General features: G+C 51.5%; 1 gene segment (V, D, J or C); it reads right to left on the reverse strand.

The window, feature by feature from the left end:
* Positions 1 to 646: 646 nt before the first annotated feature.
* Positions 647 to 1143, reverse strand: LOC132225687 (immunoglobulin heavy variable 4-38-2-like). The segment is given in 2 exon segments: positions 647 to 978; positions 1060 to 1143. Coding segments are annotated over 2 exon segments (378 nt in total).
* Positions 1144 to 12997: the final 11854 nt, after the last annotated feature.

Raw genomic sequence — 12997 nt, forward strand, 5'->3', positions numbered from 1 at the left:
GCTTCTTCCATGGTCCCCTTAAATTCTAAAATTCCTAAAATTTCCTTAACTTGTCATTTTCTCCCCTAAAAATTCCTCTGTCATATAGGGAACTCATACAACTAAACAAAAGGAAGACAACAGCACAATTGAAAAATGGGCAAAGGGCCTCATAGGTAAGTCTCCAAAGTGGACACACAGATGGCCAGGACGTGCTCTCCTGAGGGTGGTCATGCTGATGTCAGGTGTGTTAACCCAGATGCACAGGAACCATGGACGGGGTGCTTAAGGCAAAGATGGGCCTTTTAGTAAAGAAGTCATAGGCCTGGGGCGTGCCCACCCCCAGGACTGCCCAGGTAGGATGTGTGATCAGAGCCTCCTGTGAGGGTCCTGTCAGTCACTGAGTTTTGTCAGATTTATGACAGAGACCCCTTTTTATTCACAAATACATTCCCTAAAATTAGACCTAGGCCAGGGCTTTCTGTGAGCTCTGTGGCTGAGTCTTGGGGCAAAACTAATTTAAGACAGAGCAGGAAATGGTATCTTTGCTCAACTCTCTACCTGCTCCTTTTCAGGGCCCTGTGCTGGTCCTGCTTGCCCCCTGTTGGTCATGGATGCTCCCTGCAGCCCAGCCCTGCTGTCTCCTCAAGGAGGTTTGTGTCTGAGCTCACACTGACTTCCCCTCACTGTGTCTCGCACAGTAATACACTGCTGTGTCCTCAGTGGTCACAGAGCTCAGCTGCAAGGAAAACTGGTTCTTGGACGTGTCTCTGGAGATGGAGGTTCGGCTCTTGAGGGAGGGGCTGTAGTAAGTGTTCCCACTACTACATATGTGCCCCATCCACTCCAGACCCTTTCCTAGGGGCTGGCGTATCCAGTCCCAGCAGTAACCACTGGTTGTGATGGAGAATCCAGAGACAGAGCAGGTGAGGGAGAGGGTCTGCGAGGGCTTCACCAATCCTGGGCCTGACTCCTGCAGCTGCACCTGGGACAGGACACCTGGGACAGAGAGAACACAGTGAGTCCTGGGCTCAGATGCAGGATCCCCATCTCCTCACGTCTTAGCCCTGAGTCACTCACATGTGGGAGCTGACAGCAGGAAGAGGAAGAGCCACATGGGAGTCATGTCTTGCAGGTGAGGTGTTAGTCCCCCAGAAAATATTCTCCAGGGTGTGGAGGCCTCGAATTTAAGTGGACGCCATCTCTGTGTGTCTGGTGGCCGTGTGGGCATTTGCATATGGGAGGTGTCTGCACATACAAAGGGCAAGAGGTGAGGGAGGTCCCGGTCTCTGGGGCTTTTCCTGGAAGGAGGTGCTGACTGTGCCCCCAGAGAACCAGGCCCTCCTTGGGGTCCTGGTCACTGTGCCCAGGGACCTTTCCTTGCATACCAGGGGCTCTGCTGCAGGAAGTGGTCAGGAAGTAGGATGTGGGCACAATCAGTGACTCCTTAGGGATAAAATCAATGTGCCTCTGCTCCCATGGATATAGATATAGATATAGATGTAGATATAGATATAGATATCGATATAGATATAGATGTAGATGTAGATATAGATATAGATATAGATGATATAGATATAGATAGATATAGATATAGATATAGATATAGATATAGATATAGATATAGATATAGATATACAGATTTATAGATGTAGAGATAGACATAGATATACATCATTTAAAAATATGATTTTCTTGTTTTTAGAGAGAAAGAAAAGGGAGAGGTATATCATGATACATCCGTGAGAGAAAACCATCGATTGGCTTCCTCCTGCATGACCCCCTCTGGGGATGGAGACTGCAACTCAGTCATGTGTCCTCACCAGGAATCAAACCAGTGACTACTTGGGTCCTGGGTCGATGCTCAACAGCTGAGCTACATGAGCCAGGAGGCTGGACCTTCTTTCTTTGTCCTCATATGAGGACGTGCTCATTGATTTTTAGAGGGAAAGGAAAGGAGAGAGAGAGAAGGACTGAGAGAAACATTGACGTGAAAGAAATATTGACTAGTTGCCTCCCTTATACACCCATACTGCTAATCACACCCCCAAGATTTTCATTTATTCATTTAAATACATTAAAATACTTATTAAGAGGAATGGAGAGTGAGAGAGAGAAACATCAATGACAAAAGAGAATAACTGATTGGCTGCCTCCTGCACACCCCACACTGTGGATGTTGGTGGCAACCTGACAATGTCCCCTGACCAGATATCGAACCATGGCCTCCTGGTTCATAGGTCGCCTCTCAACCACTGAGCCATGCTGGCTGGGATGTCCCTGCACTTTTAGGATTCACAGAGCTCACTATGCACTTGGGCTCTGGTCAGCGGGACATTGGAAACATTATAGGTGACCAAGCTCAAGCCCTTCCCTGACTGTCCTCTGACCCCAGTGGCCACAGGCTTGTCCACCATGATGCTCTGCAGCTCACAGGCCCCTTGGAGCTTCCCTCGGCACAGGTGTGAGCTGTAGGAGGTGCTCTGAGCTCAGTGCTCAGCTGTGTCTCCACCTGACACAGGAGGGGCTGCCACGGACTGACATCACACGTGGGCACTGCACCTGGGCTCAGCAGGACGGCAGAGGGAGGACCTGGCACAGGAGATGGCCATGAGGGGATGACATGGGGCTGCATTTAAGGCAAATCATACAAGGGCAGGAGGGAGAGGGCAGACACATCCACTCAGGACATCCTGTGCAGGCCCCAAGGGGTGAAGGTGTAGGCGGTGGGGACAGAGGGAGAGGATGGGGTGGTGTCTGTGGAGCGAGAGGCACAGCAGAGGTGGGTGGGACCATGTCACCTTTCAGCAGGTTCTCAATGTTAGGTTTAATGTAAGGTTTAATCTGAGATGTAAGATATGTAAGATTTAATCTGACCCAAGCCAATAAATTGACCAAGACAAGCAAGGTAAGAGCGAAATATTGCGTTTATTGGAAGCTCTTGGGTGAGGTCCCACGGTCTGGGGGTGCAGGCCGGGGGAGTCACACACACCCGCCTATGCCTGGCAGAGATTTTTCATGCTGCTGTTGGACCAATCAGGTGTATCTGAGGTAGCCTGTGGCGGGTGATTGATGAGCGGGATGTTGGTGCAGCTGCACCCTGGCCATCTTGAGAAGTCTCCGGTGGTTATTTATTGGCCATCAGCACAACAGGATGCTCTGTGGGTCCCAGGGTGGCAGCTGTTGTCCACCAGGATGTGGCTCGGCAGTTCTGGGTTGTTTTGTCCAACTCAGTGGGTGGGATCAGGAAAGACCCTATTTTCCCAGCCCCAGACCTTACACTCAGGATGCAGGTGGTTCCCCACGGGAAGCTGGACAGGTGTTGGGACAGGTCCCCATGGACCAGGTTCTGAGAACCACGGGGAACAGAGCCCAGCAGGGCTGTGACAGGGCATGTCACTGGGTGTCCTTCTGGCCTGTGTCCCGGGACAGCCTAGGAGCTGAGTCCAACTGCCAGGCTCACGAGGGGCAGCGCCCACAGGGATCAGAACCTAAACCTCCATGTGCAGCCATGTCAGTGAGAGGCAATCGGCTAACTGCCCCCAAAGGACTCCTCATGGGGCAGAGAGAGGGGCTGATCATCACTGGTGAGGTTTGGGGCTGGACTCCGTGTCCCCACTCAGCACTGCGTGGAGGATGGGGGGAATCCCTCTCAGTGAGGGGATGGGAATCCCTACAATCTTTTCAATGTCAATCCAGAGAGCGACCATCAAGGACATGGTGACAGGAAGGACCCAGATGAGAAGTCGACCAGATCTGACACACAGCCACTTCCTGCTTTTTTCCTGCAGAGAATCTAATTAAAGACACAAAGAAGGAGGCAGGAACTGCCCCTGGGACACTAGGAGGGAAGAAAACATAGACCCCAATAGGAAACCTGCACAACCCCTCCAGGGACAGCCTCTGAGCTGGGACCCTGGGTTTGCTGGTCCTGAGCAACCCCTGGAGTCCTGGACTCTCCCTGCAGCCCAGCCCTGCTGTCTCCTCAGGGAGGTTAGTGTCTGGGCTCACACTGACTTCCCCTCACTGTGTCTCTTGCACAGTAATACACAGCTGTGTCCTCGGCTCTCAGGCTGCTCATTTCCAGATACGCTGTGTTCTTGGCGTTGTCTCTGGAGATGGTGAAGCGGCCCTTCACGGAGTCGGCATAGTATGTGCTACCACCACCATAATTAATGCCTGAGACCCACTCCAGCCCCTTCCCTGGAGCCTGGCGGACCCAGTGCATGTAGTAGTCATCAAAGGTGAATCCAGAGGCTGCACAGGAGAGACTCAGAGACCCCCCAGGCTGCACAAAGCCTCCCCCAGACTCCACCAGCTGCACCTCACACTGGACACCTGCAAACACAGAGACACAAGGTGGACTGAGAATCACATGGAAGCACCAACAGGCACAGACACAGGTCCCAGTGCTCCCCACTCCTGAGAATGACCTTGAGAAATGATCAGGAGGAAAATGCAGCTTGGCACCAAGTCCATGGTGGAGCCGCTGGGGTCCTGTCTCAGGTGATTGGGTTCTGGGTGTCTCCCCAACATGCCGGGCCAGGGCCCCTTTTATGAGCAGGAGGAGAGCCCCATTTGCATGGAGTCTGCATATAAAGTGCAGCTGGGACCCTGGGCTGCATGCCTGACCTTGTCATCCTAGGGGCGACCCCAGATGGGAAAGGACTCAAGGATGCTGGCCACAAGGGGTCCCATCCTGACACACCTCCCTCCCTCCTTTCCTGATACCTGTCACCCTGACCCCATTCCTTTGGAGTAAGCTTCCAGGATTGAGGGTCCACCTTCCTTGGGGTTTTGATGAGGACCCAGGGGTGCTCCCCCAGAGGCGCGTGGATGTGGCTTCCTCTCGCTCTCCTTCATCCGCCATGGGCTATGTCGCCTTTCTGGGGTTTGGGAATAAGAATATGCATTTATTGATGCTTTTATTTTGAATCTGAAAGATTATCCTTGTTATTTTCTATAATTCCGTCCTCCACAAAATTCTAACCTGTACATGTGAGGAGGCAGGAGATGCTCGGCTGGACGCTGTGGACGCAGCTTCTGTCTCAAACCTAATGCCACTCTCACAAGCACACAGCTGCCTCCCGAAAAAACACATTTCACACAACTTCCCTGCTGTTCGTGTGCAAAAGTTCTATTTCTAGCTTCTTAAATTGGGAGAATTCCCATCATTTACACATGGGCCCTGGCTTGTGGGTCTCAGTGGTTGGAGCATCATCCCAACACCAAAGGGTGCGAACTCTTTAGAACTAACTCATCCTGCCAAGGTAGCATGTTTTTAATAATTGTGTGAACTTCCCACTCCACACGGAGAAAACATGTGTATGAACGTATGTTGTAAATGAAGAAAAGACAATAATTTGGTCTAAGAAATGTCCTAACATGTAGAGAATATTTTATAAGATATTTGGAGCCAAACTGATGAAAACTGTGGGGGAGCATGACCTCAAATGCTCATGAGAATAACCATTTGCAGCTGTGTTTGTGCAGTTGAACTTAAGGAGGGAAGGTGAGGAGTGACATGGAGGTGCGAGAGAGCATGGCGGGGACTGGGTGCCAGGATAGTCTCTCTCTTTTCTAATCTTTATTTTTGAAAGTATTGCTTAAATCCCCCTCATCCCCATTACCCTCTTCCCTCTCACTCCCATTCCTTCCCCAGGCCCTCACCACCCCATTGTCTGTGTTCATGGGTTAGGCATATACTAGTATGCAGACAAGTTCATAGATTGATCTCTTCCCACCCACACTCCCTTTGCCCCTGCTCCTGGGGCTGCTCTCTGTGCTGTGGGTCCTGAGTGCCCCCTGGTGTCTCGGGCACCCCCTACTGCCCAGCCCTGCTGTCTCCTCAGGGAGGTTTGCGTCTGGACTCATACTGACTTCCCCTCACTGTGTCTCTTGCACAGTAATACACGGCCGTGTCCTTGGTGGTCACAGAGCTTAGCTGCAGTAAGAACTGGTTCCTGGCCTGGTCAGCAGTGATGGAGATGCGGCCCTGGAAGGCTGGGTTGTACCTTTTGCTCCCTGAACAAAAACCCATCCACTGCAACCCTGTCCCCGGGGGCTGGCGGATCCAGTTCCAGTAGTTACTGCTGGTGACTGAGCCCCCGGACACAGTGCAGGTGAGGGAGAGGGTCTGCGAAGGCTTCACCAGTCCTGGGCCCGACTCCTGCAGCTGCACCTGGGATAGGACACCTGGGACAGAGAGAACACAGTGAGTCCTGGGCTCAGATGCAGGGTCCCCATCTCCTCACATCTAAGCCCTTGAGTCACTCACTTCTGGGAGCTGACAGCAGGAAGAGGAAGAGCCACATGGGAGTCATGTCTTGCAGGTGAGGTCCTCGTCCCCCAGAAAGTATTCACCAGGGTGAGGAGGCCCTGCATTTAAATGGACACCAGTTGTGTGTATGTCTGGTGGCCGTGGGGGCATTTGCATATGAGAGGTGTCTGCACATACAAAGGGCAAGAGGTTAGGGGAGTTCCAGGTCTCTGGGGCTTTTCCTGGAAGGAGGTGCTGACTGTGCCCCCAGAGAACCAGGCCCTCCTTGGGGTCCTGGGCACCGTGCCCAGGGACCTCTCCTTCCTCACCAGGGGCTATGCTGCAGGAGGTGGTCAGGAAGTAGGATGTGGGCACCATCAGTGACTCCTTAGGGATAAAATCAATGTGTTTCTGTTCCCATGTAGATAGATAGATGATATAGATGATATAGATGATATAGATATAGATATAGATAGATATAGATATAGATAGATATAGACATAGATATAGATATAGATAGATATAGACATAGATATATAGATATATAAATATCTATACTAATAATAATGGAATATGCAAATTGTTCAGGATGTTCTCACTCAATGACCAAATGGCAGGCTGAGTGGGGTGACCAGGCCGGCAGGGAGGGCAGTGAGGTGCGACCAAAGGACCAGACAGCAGGTTGAATTGGGAGACTAGTTCAGTAGTGGGGGGCAGTGAGGGGTGACAAGTTCATCGGAGGGGCAGTTATGGGTATTCAGGCCAGCAGGGGGGCAGTTGAGTGTAATGAGGCCAGAAGGGGGGGCAGTGAGGAGTGACCAGGCTGGCAAAAGGGGGTCAGTTATGGGTGACCAGTCTGGCAAGGGGGCAGTTACGGGGGATCAGGTTAGCAGGTAGAGGCGTTTAGGGGTGGTCAGGCTGTCAGGGGTGGCAGTTAGGGGTGACTAGACTGGCGGGCGTAGGGCAGTTAAAAGAGCAGTGAGACATCCCTGCATGGTCCTGGATTGGAGAGGGTGCAGGCTGGCCTAAGGGGACCCCACTATGCACGAATTTCATGCACCTAGCCTATAGTAGATATAAATATAGATGATATAGATGACATAGATATAGATATAGATTTAGAAATAGATGATATGTAGATGTAGATATAGATATACTGTAGATATAGATGATATAATTATAGATATAGATATTAATGATAGCTATAGATATAGATATAGGGGAGGGCAGTTAGGGGGTGATAAGGCCGGGAGTGGAGGGCAGTTAGGCGGTGATAAGGCCGGCAGGGGAGGGCAGTTAGGGTCATCAGGCCGGCAGGCAGAGGCAGTTAGGGGCAATCAGGCAGGCAGGGCAGGCAAGCGGTTAAGAGTCAGAGGTCCCAGATTGTGAGAGGGATTCCCCCCAGGGGTCCCAGATTGGAGAGGGTACAGGTTGGGTTGAGGGACACATGCACCCCCACCCCTTTGCACGAATTTCATGCATCAGGCCTCTAGTTTAATTATAAAAACTCTTGATGTAAAACACTGAGATGAAGGAACAGATATAGAAAAATCATTTTTATATGAAGAGTATTGTTTTTCTCTGTCCATTATTACAGAATGAATAATCACCCAAATAACCGCCCGTTCCTGGAGCTGATGGATCTAATATTGTAGAAACCTGGTCAGCCTTGGTGGCTCCACCTTGTTTTCACCATCAGGGTCTGTGTCTATGTGGACACATGACATGGTTCTAACCAGGGAGCAGGAGGGCATGCTGGGCTTTCCTGCTTCATCAGCAGCTCATTTCAGAGGCACCATGTCCTCCCTCTTCATGCCTACTTGGGTCTGCATGTGGCCCTTGGCAGTGCCCTCACTGTGTCCATACAGATGTACAACCCCAGGACCTGAAGCCCATTCACTGGATGGACCATGTGCAGCACAGGAAAAGCCACCCTGAGCCTGGAGGGGAATTACCATGGATGGGAATTCACCACGTCTGAGCAGGTACACCTCCTGGATCGTCCCTTCATTGTGTTGTGATTTCCTCATTGTCCACCAGTTCCATTTGCCTCTCTCTTTCCTGAAATAGCCACACATAATCTCTGGAGTCCTTCAGGAAAGAAAGCATTGGCTTGAAGATTAACCCAAGTTCCAGGTTCCAGGTGAGGTCCAAACGACTGTGTCATGCGTCCCAGAGAGATAGGTGTCATGGCTGAATTCCAAACAGATTACCATGTGCACACACACATGCACACTCACAATCTCACACACACAACTCCCAGCTCCCAGGAAGGAAACCCGTCCTCAGGTTCCTGAGGGGGTGTGGAGGCCCTGACTCTCAGGGGACTGTGTTGGCTGGACCCTGACCTTAGGAATATCTAGGTTCTCATCGCTGGGGCCTGTGGGTGTCCTTATATGACAGGACTTTGCAGAGATGGTTAAGGTGGGGACGATGGAGCTGAGGGTGCTGATGTGGGGGTTACCCTGAGCCTTCTGCTGGGACATACCTGTAGACATAAGGGTCCCCTTCAGAGGAAACAAAGAAAATCAGACCAAAGGTTTTGTGATCATTGAAGCCAGACATTGGGGTGGGTTTGCATATCCACCTGAGTGAAGGAGGACCAGGAGGGAAGCAAGTGTTAGGGAGGACAGAGAGCTGTGGTGGGAGGTCCTGGGGGATGATCCTCATTGTGGTGGCCCAGGTGGGCCTGTCAGAGGGACACGTGGGGACAGGGAGGCCTGAGGTCAACACACAGGGGCCTGGGCTACGCTGGGTTCTCTCTTGGTGGGAAAGTTTCCCAAACCGAGGATGACGGGGGCACAGAGGAGGGTCTCCTTGTGGAGAAAGAGAAATAGAAAATGCAGAGACTTGGTGAAGGAGAGTCTCCGTCACTGTCCACATGTCACCTGCAAACACAATGTCCCTTCTTCACTGTTGTCTGCAGGGAGAACATGCGAAGGGAGAGCTGTCTCAGGAGGCAGTTGAGAGCTTCACAGGAAATCCCTGAGCCCAACAGGAAGGCCCTTCCCTCCCAGCCTCCCTCTGCCCCTGCTCCTGGGGTTGCTCTCTGTGCTGTGGGTCCTGAGCGCCCCCTGGTGTACAGAGCGCCCCCTGCAGCCCAGCCCTGCTGTCTCCTCAGGGAAGTTTGTGTCTGGGCTCACACTGACTTCCCCTCACTGTGTCTCTCGCATAGTAATACATGGCGGTGTCCTCGGCTCTCAGGCTGCTCATTTGCAGATACAGCGTGTTCTTGGCGTTGTCTCTGGAGATGGTGAAGCGGCCCTTCACAGAGGCGGTGTAGTTTATGTAACTTCTACCATCACTACTAATATACTGGTATGCGACCCACTCCAACCCCTTCCCTGGAGCCTGGCGGACCCAGTGCATCCCATAGCTACTGAAGGTGAATCCAGAGGCTGAACAGGAGAGTCTCAGGGACCCCCCAGGCTGCACTAGGCCTCCCCCAGACTCCACCAGCTGCACCTCACACTGGACACCTGCAAACACAGAGACACAAGGTGGACTGAGAATCACATGGAAGCACCAACAGGCACAGGCACAGGTCTCAGTGCTCCCCACTCCTGAGAACGACCTTGAGAAATGATCAGGAGGAAAACGCAGCTTGGCACCAAGTCCATGATGGAGCCGCTGGGGTCCTGTCTCAAGCGCTTGGGTTCTGGGTGTCTCCCCAACATGCCGGGCAGGGGCCCCCTTTTATGAGCAGGAGGAGAGCCCCATTTGCATGGAGTCTGCATATAAGGTGCAGCTGGGACCCTGGGCTGCATGCCTGACCTTGTCATTCTAGGGGCGACCCCAGATGGGAAAAGACTCAAGGATGCTGGCCACAAGGGATCCCATCCTGACCCCCTTCACCCTGACCCCATCCCTTAAGGGACAGCTCCCAGTATTGAGCATCATCCTTATTTGGTGTTTGGATGAGGACCCAGGGGTGCTCCCCCAGAGGCACGTGGATGGGGCTTCCTCTCCCTGTCCTTCACCTGCCTTGGGCCATGTTGCCTTTCTGGCTTTTGGTAATAAGAATGTGCATTGGATGATGCTGTTATGTTGAGACTGAAAGATTCTCCTTGTTATTTTCCCCAATAAGATCCTCCACAAAACTTGAATCTCTACATATGAGAAGCCAGGGGAGGCTGGGCTGGACACTGTGACCGCAGTCTCGGACTCAAACCTGCTGCCACTCTCACAAGTGCACAGCTGCCTCCCAAAACTACTAATTTCACTCAACTTCCCTGTTGTTCATGCGTAAAAGCTCTGTGTTAATCCTTTCAAAGTGGGAGAATTTCCATCATTTAAAAATTGATCCCTGGTGGGTGGTGGGGGCTGGCGGGCTGACTGAGGTCAATGGGGGGAAAAAGTGGACATTTGTGACACTTTCAACAATAAAAAATTATTAAATGCTAGAGGCGTGGTGTATGAAATATTGCATGGGGGGGGTGTCCTTCAGCCCAGCCTGCACTCTCTCCAATCCTGTATCTTTTGGGGGATTCCTGACTTCTGGTTTAGGCTCTATCCCAGGGATCAGGCCTAAACAGGCAGTCCGACTTCCCTCTCACAATTCTGGACTGCTGGCTTGTAACTGCTCACCTGCCTGCCAGCCTGCCTGTTCACCCCTAACTGCCTCCCCCTGCCAGTCTAATATCCCCTCACTGCCTCTGTGTGCCAGCCTGATCATCTCTAACTGCCTCCCCTGATGGCCTGGTTGCTCCTAACTGCCCCCCTGCTAGCCTGATCACCCCTAACTGCCCTTCTCTGCAGGCCTGGTCACCTCCAACTGCCCCCTGCTGGCTTGGTTGTCAGAAACTTTCCCCCTGCCAGCCTGTTCGCACCATGCAGCCTGCTGCTCAGTTGTTTGGTTATCCCTCACTAACCTGCCTGCTGGCCTAGTCACCCCACGCAGCCTGCTGTTAAGTCGTTTGGTCAACCCTCACTAACTCCCCTGTCGGCCTGATTGTAGGCAGCCATCTTGTGAGGGCGTGAGGGTTAATTTGCATATTACCTCTTTATTATATTGGATAATTAATTAATTAAAATTTAAAAATGGAGTTTTAGTCCTGGCCAGTTTTGCTCCATGGATAGAAGATACCCCTGGGAACCAAAGTCTCGGGTTTGATTCTGGTCAAGGGCACATACCTGGGATGCAGGCTCCTCCCTGGCCCTTGCCCTGGTCAGAGCTTGTGCAGTAGGCAACCAATTGATGTGCTTCTCTCACATCAATGGCTCTCTCTTCCCCTCACTCCCTTCCACTCTCTCTCTGAAAAGCAATGGAAAAATATCCTTGGGTGAGGATTAAAAAAGATAAAAAAGGAATTTGTTGGCTCTTGGAAGCAAAGTCCCGGGTAGAGCATTGAGGAAGGTGAGCACCTCCTTTCTCAGAGGCAGAGCAGCCACCTGTGTCCATCCTCCCACAGCCCCAGGTGAGGACAGACAGGCACAGATTTCACTCAACTTCCTGCTCTTCATGTCCAAAACCTGTTTTCCCAGCCCCACAAAGTGGGGAGTTTTCATTATTTATACATGGACCCTGGCTGGTAGGGCTCAGTGGTTGGCACATCAGTGCCCACACCAAAGGGTGTAAACACTTTAGAACTACCTCATCCTGCCCAGGTAGCAGGTTTTTAATAATTGTGTGAACGTCCCACTCCACATGGAGAAAACATGTGTATGAACGTATGTTGTAAAGGAAGAAACGACAATATTTTAGTATAAGAAGTGTCCTAATGTGTAGAGAATATTTTATAAGGTTTTTGGAGCCAAACTGATGAAAACTGTCGAGGAGCAAGACCTCAAATGCTCATGAGAAAAACCATTTGCAGCTACATTTGTGCATTTGAAGTTAAGGAGGGAAGGTGAGGCGTGACATGGAGGTGGGAGAGAGCAAGGCAGGGACTGGATGCCAGGATAGTTAGAATGTTCTCTCTCCCCAAACCGGTTTAGCTCAGGGGATGGAGCATTGGCCTGCAGACTGAGGGGTCCCAGGTTCGATTCCGGTCAGGGGCATGTACCTTGGTTGCAGGCACATCCCCAGTAGGAGGTGTGCAGGAGGCAGCTGGTCGATGTTTCTCTCTCATCGATGTTTCTTGCTCTCTATCCCTCTCCCTTCCTCTCTATGGAAAATCAATAAAATATATTAAAAAAAAGAATGTTCTCTCTCTTTCTCTCTTTTCTAATCTTTATTGTTGAAAGTATTACATAGTTCCTCCTTTTCTCCCCATTATCCTCTCCCCACTGGCTCCCATTCCCTCTCCAGGCCCTCACCACCCCATCGTCTGTGTCCATGGGTTAGGCATATATGCAAACAAGTTCACTGGTTGATCTCTTTCCACCCACCCTCCCCACCCTCCACTCTGAGGTTCCATGGTCTGTTCATGCTTCCATGTCTCTGGGTCTATTTTTGTTCATCAGTTTATTTGGTCCATTAACAAGGCAAACTGGTGCAGCCATTATGGAAAACAGTATAGAATTTCCATCGAAAAAGGAAAAATGGAACTCCCATTTGGCCCAGTGATCCCACTTCCCCACCGCATACCAAGTCCGGGCAGGCCCATCTGGTTGTCTCTCTCTCTCTCTCTCTCTCTCTCTCTCTCTCTCTCTCTCTCCTCTCTCCCACCTCCCCGCCAGAGACCAAGTCCGGGCCTGGACATCTGGTAGACCGCAGCCACCTTGCAACAATCTCCCGCGGCCGCCCTTTTTGAGGAGTGCAGGTCAACCCGAATTTTATGGGGGGAAAAATTGGGACTGAGCAGTCCCTCAGCCTCC

The sequence above is a fragment of the Myotis daubentonii genome (genome assembly GCF_963259705.1).
Source record: "Myotis daubentonii chromosome 1 unlocalized genomic scaffold, mMyoDau2.1 SUPER_1_unloc_1, whole genome shotgun sequence".
NCBI lineage: Eukaryota > Metazoa > Chordata > Mammalia > Chiroptera > Vespertilionidae > Myotis > Myotis daubentonii.